Consider the following 17,324-nt stretch of genomic DNA (forward strand, 5'->3'; position numbering starts at 1 on the left):
CAGAATGCAGAGAGTGAGTCACCAAACCAGGCCAGTGTCACAAAATGATCTTTGAACTGCTCACCTGAGACTTTTTACGGTACAATAACAGCAAATTGCAGATTGTATCATGGAGCTGAAGATCGCTCTCTTGCTCTCTCTCTCTCTCTCTCTCTCTCTCTCTCTCTCTCTCTCTCTGTGTGTGTGTGTGTGTGTGTGTGTGTGTGTGTGTGAATAAACCAGGCTTCTAGTTAAGCCAGACCCAGGCTCTGACCCACATTTCTCAGGGCTCTTCTCTTTCTTCTCATTCTGCCTATTCAATGTTTTTTGCTTCCTCCTGTTTCTCCAGCCTCAGTTGGGAGAAACCGGCTCCTGGTGTGTATTGTGTCCCCTCCTCAATAGGATCACTGTTGGACACAACACAATCTGCCTCTACAGCCTGCTGACGCTTTAGACAATGAAGTGGATGCTTTCACAGTTTTCTCTCCTCCGCAAGAGGTCGGGTTACATCCTCCTCCCTGTCGCTGTGTGATTGGGCACACCTGCAGTGGCCCCGCCCCCTACCGGCAGAGTGGCGCCCCTGCCTCCGGACTCACCTGAGAAACCTACGTGCAGCAGCACCGATCGCTCCTCAGCCTGACAGAGAAGATTCAGCAGCCGACCTGAAGAACTGTAAGAATTCTGTCACGTTTTCTCTCTCATTTTTTTTGTTAAGGTTAAGGTTTGTATTTTATATTGGACGCACCTGTATTTGACTAAGATAAATAAATAAAAATACAATTTACTATTGTGGCATATATATAGTCTGGTATATAAGGAGAACATGAGATCAGTGTGTCACAAGGAGATGAAGAAGATCAGACAGGATGCTACAAAGAGACAGAGGATTGCAGATAATTGCATTATCGATTCTTGGAATCCTGCTTTCCACACACAGCCTCTTCATATATGACATCATTCAAAGCTCTTTTTTCATCCCAGATGTTGAACCCCTTTGTCATTTCTTTCCATCTAATTCTCAAAAGGTTTCACTTCTTTTCACTGCACCATACAACCCTCGTCCAACCCTCCCGGCAGTGACCACGATGGCGTCCACTCTGTCAGTGCGCAGCTTCTCATTGCGCCAGCCGTCTTTCTCCAGCATGTCTGTGAGGGACAGCGGACGCAGTATCCGCTCCAAAAACCCCGTCCCCATGGGGTTGTCTCTGTCCCGCTCCGTCTCGCTGGGTAACGGACTCAACATGCTGGCCTCAGGCTTCTCCCTCAATGGCATCGGCGTCAACGCCAGCGAGAAGGAGGCCATGCAGGGCCTGAACGACCGGCTGGCCAACTACCTGGACAAGGTGCGCTCGCTGGAGAGGTCCAACACTGAGCTGGAGGTGAAGATCAAGCAGGTCATGCAGGAGAGAGTCCCGAAAGGGCACGACATCGAGGGGCTGATGGCTCACGCACACGCCATCGGACAGGAGGTCAGTCATAGTTTTGCTTGGTTGGCAGATTTGACTTTGGTAAAGCAAGTGCCCTTCAAGTGCCCTTTGTGACATCACAAAGAGCACTGATAGCTCTCCTGGGGTGGGACAACATCGCATTCCATGTGTTTGTTCTGCCCCCCCGAGAAGACATTTGACAGTGTTTTTGTCCCCGTTTAAATATGTGCAAGGTCCAGCAAAACATCAGATCAGAAGCAAAAATGTTTTTGCAGCAGTCTGTAAACAGAGGGCTAAATATGCAGTTCTTAGAGAGCTATAAAGTTGTTTTTTTTCCTCCATTATTTTATAATTAAATGCACAAGTGGACTCCTACACCTGAATCTTCATCGTAATAAAGATCTGCATTGAGTGTATTATGGGATCTTTACATCCAATGTTAGTAACATCTATTGAAAGATCACTTCCAGCAAACCATTAACATCGTTGAATTTATCATCGCAAGTCACATGAGTCACCCCATTACCACACTTCCCTCCATGCTAAGGTGCGAAAGAGGACGCTGGAGAACGCTCGCATCATGCTGGAGATCGACAACGCCAAACTGGCTGCCGACGACTTCAGGATCAAGTGAGTGTCCCACAGAGGTCCCTTTGTTTTTCTTGCCTGCGAGTGTTCACATGGGAGTGCCGGGCTGTAAAGGCAGCGTGAATAAATGACCTTAATGTCAGCCTGTGAAATAAGAACCCCTATTCCCACGGCGCTCTGGCACCTGAAGGCAACGGACGAGCGTGCCAGCCAGGCTGTGATAGATCGGGCAGAGATTCTTTCCATCTCAGACAGCCTGCAGTTGCCAAAAACCCGATGTGCATAACACCAGTAGACACGTAAGAGGTGACAAAGTAACATTTCAACCTGGAGCATGTGTGTGTTTCTGCATAGATATGACCTTTACAATCTGACCAGGCTGGTTTTGAGTGTTACACATTGTTGCACATGCTTGCACACACAGTTTACTATACATATTTTTTGAACATTATCAATAACTTAATTAACATTATCAGTTGCTAATAGCTAACAGACAGCTGTGTCTCTAACTGTCAGCTTTATTTTTCATTTAGTTCTTTGCAGGAAGTGACCAGAAATCTTGAACCTGCATATAAAAACAGAAATTAATCATGATCGGAGGACCTTCTTCTTTTGGCCGAAGGCAAAATGTACAGTTATAATGCATTTATGTGTTCAACAATAGCATTAGGCTACTTGACTAGGTGAGCTTTTTTTCTGCATAATACAAGCAAAAAAGTAAAGTAAAATGAATAAAAGTAATAGAAAATGAAAAGCTCTTGAACTGGATTCAGAGGATACGCTAAAGATGACACAATGACTTATCATCAGTGTGATTGAATGTTTGGATAGTTTACTATGTGAGCAACAAACAAATTCCTATCTCGCTGATCTGTTTTTTTTGTAACCTCTGGGCTATATCCTTGGGTGTGTTTCCTGCCCTCTGCAGATGGGAGGCGGAGGCCACCTTGTGCCAGTCGGTGGAGAGAGACTGTCAGGCCCTGCGGAGGGCAAAGTCTGACCACGACCAGCTCATCGCCACTCTGCGAGGAGACCTGGACAGCCTGAAGGAGGAACTCTACTTCCTCAAGAAGAATCACGAGGAGGTGAGATCCCCCCGCCGCAGGGACAGTGGAAACATGCAACGTGGTCGACGAATGTTTGCTCATCAGTGTAGCCGCGTTGCACGCTGCCAAGTTTGGTCTCGTTTCAAACGTGTTGCGATGGCAAAGCGGTTCTCTTGGAGCAAGCAAAAAAACAACAACCTAGTTCTAGTGCACCTGAGGAATGTCACCTGAAACCGCAGTACAGTTATTAAGTGCTCTGTGGCTGACATATGATCATGCTATCAGTGGAGACACGCCCTTCTCTGTCAAGCCGTGTTGCTTCAGGATATTCAGACAACACTGGCGACAAGAGTGTGTAAGCCCATCAAACCACAGTGGCTCTGTGTTTGTTTATACAGCAGGGTGAGGTGTCCAGGATGTAGACTGAACCACAGAAAACAACCGCTTATTTTTAAATGTGAATATATGTGTGAATGTAAGTATGTATATGTATATATGTGTATATATGTATGTATATATATATATATATATATATATATATATATATATGTATATATATGTGTGTGTGTGTGTGTGTGTGTATATATATATATTTATATATATAAATATATATATATATGTATATGTATGTGTATATACATATATATATATATGTATATACATATATATATATATATATATATATATATATATATATATATATATATACATATATATATATATGTATACATAAGTACATATGTACATGCATAATGGGTCCAATGTAAAGTGCTTTGAGTGGCTAGAAAAGCGCTATATAAATCCAATCCATTATTATAATGTCCACTTTGCAGGAGATGAATTCCCTTAAATCGCGCTTGGCTAACGAGCAGGTGAACGTGGAGGTGGACGCGCCTCAGGGCCCTGATCTGGGCGCCATCATGGCTGAGCTGAGGGTCCAGTATGAGGGAATTGCTCGCAAGAACAAGGAGGAGGCAGAGGCCTGGTACCTCAGGAAGGTCTGTCACTCATGGAGTAATTTGTTCTCAAGTTTGGATCCTCTAATTCGCCTGAATTGAAACCGATGCCATTTTCACAGTTGGAAGCCGTGCAGTCGGAGGTCAAGGAAAGCAATGAGGTTTTGCGCTGCGCCCAGAGCGAGCTCAGTGAGAGGCGACGCTTCCTGCAGGCTCTGGAGGTGGAGCTGGACAGCCTTCGGAAGCAGGTGAGGCATCTCCCGAGTGTTGGAGACATGAACTTCTGTCAGTAATCAACCATTTCCCAGGTGAATTTGTAACCCGCAGCCTGACAAATGACTGGGTACTTTCCCATTTCTGTTATCTATTTTTCTAAAGTGCTTTGTCTTGGATATCCGGTGAAAAAGACACAGAATCCCTGCTGTCTCCGCTGTGACATGCAGACGTGAATCAGGCTTTACTTGAATGCTCATCTGTTTGCTTTAGAGCTCAGCCCCCATCATAACCTCTTCTCCTCTTTACATTTACAACATCTGCTCCTTCCTTGTCGACAAAGGGTCGCTGGTGGTACAAAGTACACACCAAATTCAGTGCGCTCCATTCATTAATCAGTGTGACAAGAGCTGGAGTCAAACAGGCGATGGTTTTGTCTTGCGTAATCATTACATGTGAGCACTGATCAAAGCGTGTATAGAGCTGCATGTCGGGGTAAATATAGCTCATGCTGTTTGTCTAATAGTGAGCACACAGTGTTGAATGGAGATATTACCTCGCTGAAAGGCGTCAGCATCTCTTTATGACTGCTGAGTGGTTGTAAACGAATGAGAGTGTGACTGAGGGAAAGGAGAAGTTTAGAGGGAAAACTACAGGGAAAGTCAAACCCTGGGACTCCGTCTGACGTTAGTGTTTATCTTTAAAGTGCTTGCCCTTCAAGCATAATTCATGTCCCCAATATTTTATAATTTTGTCTCGAGGGTGGCACTAAACTCAGTACAAATTTATTTATTTTGCCTTCCAGAAAGTGTGTGCTAAAACGCACACATGGTTCTGGAAATCATCACTTTGTGATGTCACAAAGGGCACCTTCCTCATGGAAGCGTTTGAGATGGCTTGATTATGTTGCCTTCCAAACAGAGAAAGCTGCTTTTTTTTTTTTTTTTTTTTTAATATGAGGTATTTAATCTCTGTTCATTACAGTTTAGGTATTTTATTCCAATATAGTGGGATACTATTTGGAATTTCTCCAAACGTAACACACAAATGCTTTTTTAGTAGTGACAAATTTCTGCTTTTCCCACACTTTTCTCTCAGTAACGTAGGACATTTTGTTCTCTACAACTGTGCTCCATTCACCTGTATGTTCTGACAACAGGTGAGTGTGTTGGAAGGAAACCTGGGAGAGACTGGACTCAAGTATTCCTTGGAGATGGAGCGTCTCCAGGCAACGCTGACCCAGTTGGAGGACGAGTTGTCCCAGCTGCGCCTGGACATGCAACGCAACAAGACGGACTACGAGCAACTGCTTCGCATCAAGCAAAACCTGGAGATGGAGATTGCCACCTACAGGAGGCTGCTGGAAGGAGAAGAGATGTAAGCGCACGGAGGCTTAAAACGTCATACACATCAATAACGAGTGTCTTTTGGCGTGGTTAATTTTACTCACGTTTTTGACATAATTAAAAATTGGAAATTTGTTTTTAGCAACTTCATTGGTATTAGCTGAAATGAAATATCGACATGTGTTATCTATGTGTCACCTGTGCATTCATATTGACAAAGTTTTCAAATCCGTTTGGTCAATCTTTCTTATCAGACTTATATCTTTTCAAACAGGGTGAAAGAAGTTCCTCCACCTCCCAAAAGTAAGTGCACGTCACTTTATTGTCTGAATTCCAGTGAGCATTTGAGATAATAAAAATCTATGTATGTCTTTTGCTCTGTAAGTTGTAAAATGGAAAAATAGAATAGAATGGGAAATGAATGTATTTTTTGCCTTCCAAGTAAAGTGACCTGTTTTGATTCTTTTGCAGAAGAACCAGATGTGAGGACACGGAAGATTGTAAAGGTCGTGACACAGACTATGGTCAACGGCAAGGTCGTGGATGAGTCCAGCGAGGTGGAGCAGATAGAAGAACGCAAGAAATGAGCCAAACAAAAGGAACAACAATGTAATGTAGTTATATACATAGATCTAAACATATACATTCAAAGGGCATGGGGGTTGTGGATGATTTCTGATCTGTATGTTCTTCTCTCATCATGTTTTAATGAATTACAAAAAAAAAAAAGTATGACAAATATGCTGAGGTTCATCCAATGTGGAGTTTGTGTGTCCTCTACCACAGGATTCTGTTTGGTCAATAAAGTGCAAAGAGAAAAAATGATGAATGTCAGTTCAAACCTTTGTGAGTTGCAAGAGGAAACACATTACAGGGAAATGTTGTAACACGACACCAGTACTTTCCCCACCCAACCCAGGGATGACTGTGCTGTTGCCCTTGCTTTACTTCTATTTCTATCCCTCTCGTCATTGTTAATCTTTTCTCTCTGTTCTACTTTTATTTGGTAAATATAATATGATTCCACCTCCTGCATCTTTCAGCTCAGTGCAGTTACCATTAATTATGATTCATTCTACTGAAATGAAACAACGTTTTTTTTATGGGATCACAGACATTGTAAATAATTAGAATTAGTGGTAATGTCATGCACAAAGCTACTTAATATGATTAATCGCCTGCACTACTGATTATGCCGTCTCAAAAGGAGAATTAAAGTTATTCATCATTATTTCTTTCTTTTAATGAGACACACACACACACACACACACACACACACACACACACACACACACACACACACACACACACACACACACACATTAAAAGAAAGATTAAGTTAAGTGTACAACTATAAGACATTAGTCAGTGAGTAAACAAATACATTTATCAAAACTGAAAATGGTGACAGTTGTGCTCATCAGCGCCAGAATTCGCCGGCTTTAAAATGCTGGGGGCACAGCGCCTCCCTGTGTTGAAAAATACGCAGTGCATCACCCACCGTTATAAGAATAACAATATTCCGTTAAATGACTGAAGAAAAACATTCTTCTCATGAATGGATGGTCAAGAGACAGCCAGCCCTGGACGTTTTTGCAAGCGAGAGACGATTTTCAAAGAAATTAAATCAGTAAATTATATGCCATACCATTTAGTTGTTATAATTGTACTTGAAGAAGATTCAGCGGGTCACTGTTAGGTAAACGACAAGTTAATCATCTTGATGACGCTGATACATTCACTATCTTTAGCTAGCCACGAATGCTAACACTCAGGAAGTAGAGCTCTTTGGTATGCACTTTGTGGGACTTAGTACAAACTTATCTGTCTCGGGTGATAACATTTTAGTACGTATTATCGCTAAACACAAGTTAAATAAGTTAAATGTGCTCACATTTAATTTAATTAGTTTGCCCATTATTGATTTTCCTTCAGGCCCGAACATGTCAGCTGAGCCTAACCCTGCTCAAATGTTTGTGGCTAACAGATATAAAGCTCTCGACTATGTCTTTGAGGTGAGTTTTATCTGTATGTAGTATACATGTTGTGTCACACAAATGTCAGCCCTTTTTTCTTTCTTTCTTTCTTTCTTTCTTTCTTTCTTTCTTTCTTTAGGTCGTTTCATTTCGTTTCCTTGTCTGCACTGTAAGACCATTTAATTATTTTTTATTTTTTATTTTTTCTTGTTAGACCTGTACAAACATGGAGTTAATGATGAACTTGTTAGCGCTGCCAACACCTTCCTTTCCGGGCTCCAGTAAGTCGTTCATCCACAATGGATATCTGCCTGACGTCGCCTACAGAACACCGTGGACTAGAGGTGGGATGAACTCCAAACACTACGTTCAGGGACACAATGAAGCTACATTCTTACATATATTTGAGTACATCAGAAAGGCTCTAGTTCAGAACCATTACATTTAGCAAACTATTGTTTTCTCTTCTCAGCTTGCAATACCAACAATAATAATAATGATTTAACAAGAACAAGAACAATTGATTGATCGTCATTTTAGCTGAACTGCACCTATCTACTGTTTAATTCAGCAAACCCCTATGTGAGATACAAACACTTGTACTACATCCATAGTTACTTAAAAAAAAAAGAAAAGAAGATTTAATTAAAAAAATAAATAAATAAATAAAAGCATTTTCTGTTATGTCTTACATTGATTAAAAACATGCGTGTCTGTGAGCATTTGTATTAAAAATGAAACTCATTGTAGGAAATGTGATCGCCACATGCAAGCTCTTCGTCAGCACTTCAGTCTTAGAGGACTTGAAAGGAAAACAAGTTAATACACCAGAAAGGTGCTCTCCTTCACTACAAAGTTGTCTCACTGTGCATGGCTTTACTCTCCAGGTTGGTGCTTTTGTTATGATCTCGACACTCATGCATCTTTCAGGTTCGATATAAGTCCGTGGGAAAACAGTGTGGATTTGATGCTCAAGTCTGATTCTGAGTCATTAAGTGCTTTGAATAAGTCGCAGACGAATCCATGTAAGGAGTCATTTCCAAAGAGCTCATCTGAAGAAGTTAAACCTCAAAAAGAAATCAAAGGTTATTATCAACCATGAAAGAATATGTTTGTATTTTTGTATTTTGCATTTGGGTGGTCATAATAAAACTATTTTTACACCTGTCAAAGATTTCCTCCTGCCAGAAGATCTCATGGCTGTCGATTACCTGCGTCAGTTTACGAGGCATTTACCCACACTAAGGGCCAAACTGTCCAGGCTGAAGACCCTTCCTGTGACGGACCCTATGCGGAGCCTTACTGGAGATGCCATCTCTGAGGAGGCCATGTTCAGGTATTTAAAATCATCTTTAAGCCTGACATTCAGCAGCTTGTTTTACTGGCCTCATTCTGTCCTGCTACTGTACATCCTCTGTGTCAGGCTCTGGGCATGTTATGAAACCCCTCCTGGTGCAATCAGCAATGACACGCACACCTGTGCTGACATTCATGAGCAGTTCGGGAAAGCTTCTCTTATCAGGGAACAGGTAACTCAAAGGTTGATGTGAGAAATGAAACGCTGGATGATTGACTAACACTAATGGTTCTGTCTCTTCAGTCTCTGATGTTGCCATGTGTACTGGACTCAATGAATGTGAAACGGGAACACCTCACAGCCTTTTCCAGAATTATGAGTAGCATGAATGTTTTTCCTGAAGTGCAGGAAGAGCTTCCCCCACTCTCAGATGTGCTTCATGCAGGTGAACTTTGAATGGGACTGTTTCTAGCAGTAACCAAAATAAGGACAGATAATTAAATCAGTACTCTTTTTCATATGCTTCATCTCAGATGTGTCACAGTCACTGGAAATCTTTCGGTATGAAATACTAGAGGAGCTCTGTAAGAAGAATAGCAACGCCCCAAATCGAGAGTTAGCAGGTAAAAGCTTTAGAGAAAACCTAATTTTAAGAGAAGAAAGTATTCAATGACTCACCAAAAGTTACCCACATGCCAGCAATTTTAAAACAATATAAGCTAAAGCTTAAGCTAAAATAAGTTGTGCCGGAAATTAATCATCATCTAAACTCAGTGAAGCCATGAGGGAGATAAAGCACCTGCCAGTTTTTTTTTTTCAGTGGTAGACCAAGCAACTGGTCTTCACAAGTAGTTATGCATGAACATCTCTTTTATTCCCAAGGACACATGCTGCTTCCAACTGAGAGGGAACTAGATGTGCCTTTGACCCCCCAAACAAGCCAAAGCAGAGTCAATTTTCCCACATGTGACCTTCAAAAAGAAGAGCTGTCACCACTAACTGGACGGTGAGAGAATCCTTCAAATGCTCAGACTACTGCTAGTACAGTTGTTTTTAGACTACATGACATATTAAACCACATTAATTGTCAGATATGGCTTAGTTAAAAAAAATGAATTTTCATAACTAAATCTTTTGTAACATTAATGTTCTGTAGGCCTTTGTCATCAGTGGCAGTTCAGACAAAGATGGAGGCAGCACTGTGGATGGCTGAGAAGCATCCAGTCAACGTGGCAAGTTTTCTGCTTGCAGGTATGAATGGTGAACAGTACCACCAGCTAGATACTTCCATATGTACGTTGTGAGAAAAGAACAATTCATCGTCACATTTTCAGAAATGTCTGGCAGTCTGTAACCTGAGATATTGGGTATAAGTTCCTGTGGGTCTAATTTACCACCAAAAATGAACTTCAAATTTAACTGTTAATTAGTTAACAAATATACAATGAATGAAAAGTGAAATTTCTTAGGCAAATACTTTTGCCTTTTGTTTTTTTTTTTCACATTTATTGTATTAGAAACCACATAAATTCAAAAACAAAAAAACACCCCAAACTGAAGTAGTCTTTTCAGATGAGAGGCAAAATGTCTTCAAGAATAATACTACAAGAATAAGTCCAGTTGCCCTCACTTCACCCTAAATATGTTCTCTAGAGCCCCAAATCCGTGAGCCAGCTGTCTGTTTCCAGCCTCTTCCGGACGCCCTGACTATCCTGAAGTTGGAAAAACCAATTCTGTTGTGTGATGGAGAGGATCTGCAGTCAAAGATGGGGATGGAATCCCTGCAGGTGTTTCTGTGCAACAACGGAGACTTCACGGAGCATATAGTATCTGAAATTCCCCACAGAAAGAACCACGAGACAGAAGACTTTAAAAGGCTGTCCCCTGAACATCTTCATGGTGAGTGAGTGACCTCTTCCTTTTAATACTCTTTGCTTTAAGAATAGAAAAAGAACAATCTTTGAATCAGGGTTATTTAGAATGTTGCAGCACTTAGATAAATAAATAAAAACTCCAGGTTGCTGACTCACCTGAAGAAATGCCAAGCTCTTGTCCCACCAGATAAAAGAGTTCACCCAACGGAAACAAACCCCTTACAACAGATAAACACTGTCAGCAAGGACGTAACGCCTGAAACCACTGCCAAAGCCAAAGACGTAGTTTCTGCACCTCCTGCTGGTGAGACCGACAGCTGTTTGGAGATGCTGAGGGAATTTGTTCCACAGCATGCTCCCTCCTCCAGAGTGAATTTCCCAGAAGATCATGGAAGATCTTTGTTGGTCAAGAGATGTCCCCCAGCACAGGACATGGACCCCTTCTGCAGCTTTTTGATGCTGCGGACTCAGCAGGCATCTCCTGTCGGTGCAGAACGTCAGAGTCCAGCAGGTTGTCCAGGTGGGACGGTGATACAGTTTATTCCAATTTGATTGATCTGTATTTTTTTTAACAATGACAAATTAGAGTGAGAGGATTTTTTTTTTTTAAATGAAATCATTAATTTATTGTACTTTTGAACAAGAAATAATTCAATGTAAATGTATTCAATTATTAGAAGACATTTTTTATTTTATTTATGTACTTAAAATTATTATTTTAAGTACATGTAGAACATTTCAAATCAGTTGTATTGTTTAATATTTACTTTGCCTGACTTATGTTTTGCAAACTGTGGATTCCTATTTTTCCTCCTTTTAAATCAGCACCACTCGCTGACCAGTGTGAGTTGCAGCCGTCTCCAGAGCTGACGCAGATGTCAAACTGGGGAACAGCAGTCATCGACGGCGATGCATTGAGAAATGATTCCGGAGAGCAGAAAGCTTCTTTTCAGTCACCAGCATGGCTCATCTGTCAGCCCATCAACAGAGACAGCAGGGAAGTGGAAGTAAAGGCGACTGGTATGGCCCTTACTGTATTTGTCACGTGTGTTCAATGTGCCTGAAGCTGTTCTCACTGCATAGTATAGTATAGTTCAGATTGGGTTTTTTGCTTGTTTTTGTACTTGCAGACAGCCAGCGTCGAGCCTACGCTGAACTGCTCTCTGTTGCTCAGCCTTTTTTGATCTCCGTCAGGCGGCTGCGTCTCAAATTGCCAGTAGGGGGAGACTTCAGATGCCTGGATCCAGAACAAACACATTTCCTCCTCAAGCAACAGGAGAAGGCGCTCAGCAGGGCACAGACACAGAACTCAGAGCTGGTCAGAGGTAGAGAATCAGTCTGTGGCTTTCCGTTATGCAGTTTCAGAACCCCTGCAGTGCAACTTAATGTGGTCGTATGTTACCGAAAGCTGTGTGAAATCTCACTGACATGTTGACGTGTTGTTTGTCGTGTGCAGAGCTGGAAATGCTTTTAAACCAAGTGACTCTGATTCATGTGCTGGTCACAGTTAAGGAGCTGCTGCTTAAGTGCAGCTTTAGAACTGCACTGGGTAAGTCTAAAAAATAGTTCAGATACATTAGAGCTGTTTTCATAATGTTTGATTCACAAACATAATAATAATTGGATTGGACTTAAAGTAAAGCAGCTAAAACGCATTCTAATTTTAATGCAGACCTGTACAGTCAATACATTCCAGAAACACGGAAACAGCTGCTGCAGTTCTGGGTGCAAATGAAAACCCGAGTTCAGTATGAAGTAGTGAGATTTTTTATTGCTGTTTTTTCACGGGATCAAGAGTATCTGAGCCAGAGAGTCGAGTTGAGCACAGAGCAGATTCTGAAGCAGCTGCTGAAAAGGCTTCAGATCACCTTCCACATCAGTCAGCGGAACCCAGAGAGCGACCTGAAACTACTGGAGCTGCAGCAGCAGTTATCAGGGTGGCTGCACAGCAGCAAACGCACCGCGAACAGAGTCTGTGTTCACACTTGCAAATAGTAACAGCAAGTGAAACTACCTAAAGTGGTTTTCTTAATCGTTAAACACAACGGGTTTTGTTTGTATATGTGTAGGTTCTGGTGCTGTTAACGGTGGACTGTGAAAGAAGCAGATCAGTGATGATCAACACACTGAGAGAAGTCGCTGGTGAGCAACGTTTCAGTTCTACCAAGAACTGCAAAGAATTTTCTCTTCGTGTCATTAATTCAACACCTTATACAAATTTAGAGATGCACAAGTCTTGTCATTATTTCAATCTCAGGTGCTGCTGTGACTGCCGTCTCTCCAGAGGAGGGCAAAAACAAGTTGAATGGTGGCAGCGTGGTCAGAAGGTAAGAACATAGTCATAAGCAAAAACTTCACCTGTAACCTTTTTCAAAATATCACTGAAATCTTTAAGCAGACGTTTGGCATTTTGGTACCTCGGTGACAATTCTGTTCATTTGTTTTGTATTCTACGTGTAAAGTGGAAACATTTTGGGGGGGTGAACAAAATCACAGTTCTCTTGGTTGCCATAAAGGCTAACACGTTGAGCGACATTGTTTGCTGTCATCTTAGCATACAGGGCAGTGTGTGTGTGGTTGCAGTGGAACAGCACGTCGGCCCAGACTTCCCCTGGAACTGTTTCTCCCTGGTGGTGGAGTACGAACGGCCGGGCCACTCTCCCTGGGCCGCGGTCTGCAAGGAGAGGAGCCTCGCTCACCTCTGTTTCAACACAGACATCACAGGAAGTGGTCAGCGGACATCGGGAACACTCCGTTCAATCTCTACGGTGCAATGAAGTGGCTTGATTTGGACTGAGTGCTTGTGTTCTTCTCTAAAGAGGAGGAAGAGGGCGCCCGGCGCCTGGAGGACCATGTGCCTTACATGCTGTTTGTGACAGAGGGGCTCCTCAACTCCCCTCTGCTGCTGCAGACACTCGAGTCAGGGTGCGTCTGATTAAATCATGGCAAGACCATAAAATCCCTGAATTTAAATTGTGTTCTGGGCCATAGTATCATTTGGTTTTTGGTTTTTCTTGAATAGTAATTTTTGTATTTTATTGGAAGTAACCTTTGAGGGAATAGATATAGAATTGCAGTTCAATTTATAAATATATACGTGCTAAGCAAAATACTTGGAGAGAAAAAAAATCTCATTGGAAATGTAGAAAACGTGCTTTATGAACAAAAGCGTTACAACAAAATATCTGTCTTTGAAGGCCCACGGTATTTCGCTCTTTATTGAAATGACTCATAAAACACTGAAAAAACTGATGAAGTGCAGTATTTTACGACTTACTTACAATTAATATAGTTCCTTCAAGTTCAGCGAGCCGGATAACAAAGCTTAACGGGCCACATATGGGCTCCGGCCCGTAGTTTGCCTGACCTAGTAGGTAAATTCATGTTCGCACCCTTCACGAGTGACCTTCAGGCAAACAGGCTGAATCACTCACAGCTGACACCAATCAGGCTAACGAGGCAGCAACAGCAACAGCTGAAGAAAATCAGGGCCACCGCCACTGCCAGCGGTCGATAGCTCGTTGGTAGTTTGTCACATGCGTAATCGGGAAGTTGCAACGTGAACTAGCCAAACGTGACGTGTTTCAGCTTCGGCGTAACCGTGCTGGAGAGGAGGCACTGTGCGTCCCTGCAGATGCTCGGAGGAACTCACCACTACGCTGTGGTCACGGTGGATGAGAAGACCGCCGTCGTTATTCAGGTTCAGACGCACTCGTCCACATTTAAAATGCACATTCCCGTATATCCCTCTGTCTAACTTCAATAATAACTCCATTTTAATGCACATACTGTATATTTATAATTCAAAAATGATATCTGTTTGCCCTTGTGTGTGTGTGTGTGTGTGCAGAAGGAGGAAGAACTGTGTCACCAGCACGCCAGTGAGGCCTTGGTGATGAGGCTGAGCGCTTTGTCATTACAATACAGCTGCTGTTGGCTCATCCTCTACTGTCCAGACAGCCGGGGAGGCGGGTCAGTCACGAAAAAGAAGCTCAGAAGACTCTGACCCACCTACAAGACATGTTGATCATTGTCCTAGATGTGTAGTCGCACCTGCAGCATCTTTTCATTTCACTTTTACCCCCACATGCATTTTTTTACGTCTCTTATAATGAGTGTATTATATTGTGAAAACAGCTATATGCACATCCAGTATCCAAGACTCACCGCACTTGTCTGTCTGCATGGTGGCAGTTTTTCAGGTGACGCTTTTAGCAACTTGGCATTGGTTTATTCCTCTTTGGTGCTCTTCAGTATGAAGCCCGAGGATCTAAATGTGAAGGTAGGACTAAATTAAATCACTTGCCTTTGACTGCACAAGCTGGGTGTCCAAGCTGCTGTCACAGAAAGTAAACTAAGTATTTCTCTCTCTCTCTCTCTGAGTTCTGCCATTTGTTCGTCTGTGTGTTTCAGGCATTGATCGTATCTGAGATGAAAGACGTGGCCAAATGGATCAGTCAGATCTGCTTCCACAGCCTGATGGACAGTGACAGGGATCCTCTGGACTTCCTGGACAGGAGCTGGCTCGCTGTGGTCCCCTCTGAGGTGATGTCACTGCAATAAGCCACTGGGAAGGTTTCGTGTTTAGTCGTAACTATCGACTTCTTATTCATCAGCGCTGTGTGGTGGTGGTGGTGGTGGTGGTGGTGGTCGGGGGGGGGATCTTGTTCTCCAGGAAGAAAGGTGTTTGTCACAGTTCCCCAGTATCAACCCTCTCGTTGGCCAACTCATGCTGCGAAGAGCACCGTCCTTCCAGTGGCTGCTAGCAGCGTCCATGTCTCAGCTGACGGAGCTCTTACCTGAAGTCCCACAGAAAGTCCTCAAGGTGAATAGACTCCTGTCGCTGCTCCCGAATTAATCAGTCACGCATTGTTGCTGTGTGCTTTGTCTTTTGTGTGCTAAAAATCCCAGTTCAACATGATAGAGTATCGACCAGACTTTTGTGACTGGTGGGCCACGGTGGGTTGTAAGATGTGAGCATTGAGATTGGAGCAGGAGTTGATGGATAGAGTGTTTTGGTGAGCCACCTTATAGGAGAAAAAAATATATCATGGGGATATGTCGAAAACGTGTTTAAAATTAAAGTTACAACAAATCAGTGTCTGACGCACCACAGTGTTTAGCTCTTGGTATGGTATAAAGCTTTATTGTCATTGCAACACGTAAACATGATTGAAGTGACTCTGTAAACACTGAAAAAATGGATGAAATACATTTTTTTTTTAATGACTCAATATAATTTCTTCAAGTTGGGCCGCATATGGGACCTGGGCCGTAGTTTGCCCATCCCTGAATTAGACTCAACTTCAACTAGTGTTCCATTTACGATTTTAGCATTTCAGTGACATCGCCTCCCTGTACACGTCGAGCGAAGGCCGTGATCAGCCGGAGTTTCAGAGCCCCGTCGCTATGGCAACCCAGCAAAGCGACCTAGCGAGCAGCCCGTGGGCTGCAGCTACTGACTATGAGCCCACTTACCACCAGCCACAGCCAGAGGCCCACTTAGTAGTGCAGGACGGAAACTTTTGTTTCAGCCCTAAATCGGGGTCTCCATTCGGGAGTCCTGATGTTCACCTCCAGAAGAGCTGGATCGACGATGACGGGTGGAAGCCCGCCAAGTTTCCCGACTGGGGCAGCAGAACAGGTGTGATGGGGGGAGTTGTTGAAAGATTGAAGGAGGAGCGCTGGATGGGAGCTCAGGAAAGGCTGCAGAGTCCTTTCGAGCTGGACTCCATATTCGGGTGCAGCCCTGTCCAAGAGAAGCGCACGTGTGCGTGGTCTCCAGACATTTCCCTGTGTCTGAGCCCCCCCGCAGAGGTCACACCGAGGGGTCGCAGCAACAGCGGAGGGGCGACTGTATCGGCCAGCTACGGTTCTAAATTCTGGATGGGACAGGAGCGGAAAAGGGGAGGTGGCGATACAGCAACAATGTTCGACCAGGGAACGGACAGCGGTGAGTTTGCATGCAGTTTTCAGCAGCATTTTAATGACGGGAGAAACGCACAGCACTGAAGAAAGTTCAGGTGAAATAAAAATCTGTTGGACTCGAATATTTATCTTTTCTTTTCTTTTTTTGCAGTGCTGGCACCACTGAAGAAGAGCAGGCTGAGCTACGAGAGGGTCCCTGGCCGAAGTGATGGACAGACGAGACTGAAACTGTTTTAGCTCAGAGGCCTGCTGGTGAAGACATGTTCTCTCTTCTCTCATGTTTCTTTGTGTTGCTATTGTAGTTCTAGAAAACCCTCTTTTTTGTTTGTTTGTTTTGTTTTCCGTTTCCGATTTTACTGGTTTGAATTTGGCAAGCTGCAAATCTCATGTTGCAAGCTTAGTTTAACATTTTGGATCGTTTTTAAAATGTTATATCTTGTCCGTGCAAAGTAGAAACATCGACAAGAGCAATGATTTAGTGAAATAAGTTCACATAAGTTGTGTAATTAAGGGAATTAAAATACAGAAATGTTCATATTTATTTACTGTTAAAATGTGTGATTGTTAAAAAATAAACACATTTTAATTCTTGATCAGTCATTAAGGCTTGGTCATGTAATTATTTCTTGGTGTTTATTTAACTCAAAAATGTTTCAACAAAATAAAAATGCATCTTCGTCATTATGCCGTTTGC

The 17,324-nt window shown here is 42.8% G+C and overlaps 2 protein-coding genes across 5 annotated transcripts; both read left to right on the forward strand.

Moving 5' to 3' along the window:
- Nucleotides 1-533: 533 nt before the first annotated feature.
- krt1-c5 (keratin, type 1, gene c5) lies at nucleotides 534-6,445 on the forward strand. Of its 2 annotated transcripts, none has more exons than XM_076025762.1 (9): nucleotides 534-651; nucleotides 1,005-1,448; nucleotides 1,954-2,036; nucleotides 2,923-3,079; nucleotides 3,874-4,038; nucleotides 4,119-4,244; nucleotides 5,369-5,586; nucleotides 5,830-5,862; nucleotides 6,030-6,445. In XM_076025762.1, exons 2-9 carry the CDS (start codon nucleotides 1,065-1,067, stop codon nucleotides 6,100-6,102), a joined length of 1,239 nt encoding a protein of 412 aa, XP_075881877.1. In that variant the 5' UTR covers nucleotides 534-651; nucleotides 1,005-1,064; the 3' UTR covers nucleotides 6,103-6,445. The 2 variants fall into 2 exon arrangements, with proteins under 2 accessions (XP_075881877.1, XP_075881876.1); XM_076025761.1 differs by having other exon boundaries at nucleotides 535-651; nucleotides 5,830-5,858; nucleotides 6,027-6,433.
- Nucleotides 6,446-7,188: 743 nt separating this feature from the next.
- On the forward strand, nucleotides 7,189-17,235 carry shoc1 (shortage in chiasmata 1). Of its 3 annotated transcripts, none has more exons than XM_076025764.1 (27): nucleotides 7,189-7,570; nucleotides 7,746-7,875; nucleotides 8,282-8,418; nucleotides 8,541-8,616; nucleotides 8,705-8,867; nucleotides 8,955-9,060; nucleotides 9,132-9,273; nucleotides 9,362-9,451; nucleotides 9,711-9,834; nucleotides 9,985-10,079; nucleotides 10,482-10,727; nucleotides 10,890-11,222; nucleotides 11,528-11,722; nucleotides 11,833-12,027; nucleotides 12,159-12,251; nucleotides 12,498-12,673; nucleotides 12,772-12,844; nucleotides 12,960-13,029; nucleotides 13,257-13,432; nucleotides 13,522-13,627; nucleotides 14,291-14,402; nucleotides 14,553-14,674; nucleotides 14,897-14,984; nucleotides 15,116-15,247; nucleotides 15,378-15,527; nucleotides 16,037-16,655; nucleotides 16,782-17,235. In XM_076025764.1, the coding sequence occupies exons 1-27, from the start codon at nucleotides 7,349-7,351 to the stop codon at nucleotides 16,865-16,867; spliced, it is 4,257 nt and encodes a 1,418-aa protein (XP_075881879.1). In that variant the 5' UTR covers nucleotides 7,189-7,348; the 3' UTR covers nucleotides 16,868-17,235. The 3 variants fall into 3 exon arrangements, with proteins under 3 accessions (XP_075881879.1, XP_075881878.1, XP_075881880.1); XM_076025763.1 differs by having other exon boundaries at nucleotides 8,282-8,366; nucleotides 8,462-8,616; XM_076025765.1 differs by lacking the exons at nucleotides 7,189-7,570; nucleotides 7,746-7,875; nucleotides 8,541-8,616.
- Nucleotides 17,236-17,324: the final 89 nt, after the last annotated feature.

Source organism: Nelusetta ayraudi, unplaced genomic scaffold (genome assembly GCF_046127955.1).
Source record: "Nelusetta ayraudi isolate G7.1 ecotype Tasmania unplaced genomic scaffold, CSIRO-AGI_Nayr_v1 ptg000018l, whole genome shotgun sequence".
In the NCBI taxonomy this organism is placed as follows: Eukaryota; Metazoa; Chordata; class Actinopteri; order Tetraodontiformes; family Monacanthidae; genus Nelusetta; species Nelusetta ayraudi.

What these genes read in the sequence shown, in the direction of transcription:
- shoc1 (XM_076025763.1), top strand. Translation starts at nt 7,349, where the DNA reads ATGCACTTTGTGGGACTTAGTACAAACTTATCTGTCTCGGGTGATAAC. An exon ending in CTCTCGACTATGTCTTTGAG is followed by an intron (nt 7,571 to 7,745) that starts GTGAGTTTTATC and finishes TTTTCTTGTTAG; the next exon opens with ACCTGTACAAACATGGAGTT. An exon ending in CCAGACAGCCGGGGAGGCGG is followed by an intron (nt 14,675 to 14,896) that starts GTCAGTCACGAA and finishes GCATGGTGGCAG; the next exon opens with TTTTTCAGGTGACGCTTTTA.
- krt1-c5 (XM_076025761.1), top strand. Translation starts at nt 1,065, where the DNA reads ATGGCGTCCACTCTGTCAGTGCGCAGCTTCTCATTGCGCCAGCCGTCT. An exon ending in TCAAGAAGAATCACGAGGAG is followed by an intron (nt 3,080 to 3,873) that starts GTGAGATCCCCC and finishes TCCACTTTGCAG; the next exon opens with GAGATGAATTCCCTTAAATC. An exon ending in AGTTCCTCCACCTCCCAAAA is followed by an intron (nt 5,859 to 6,026) that starts GTAAGTGCACGT and finishes ATTCTTTTGCAG; the next exon opens with AAGAACCAGATGTGAGGACA.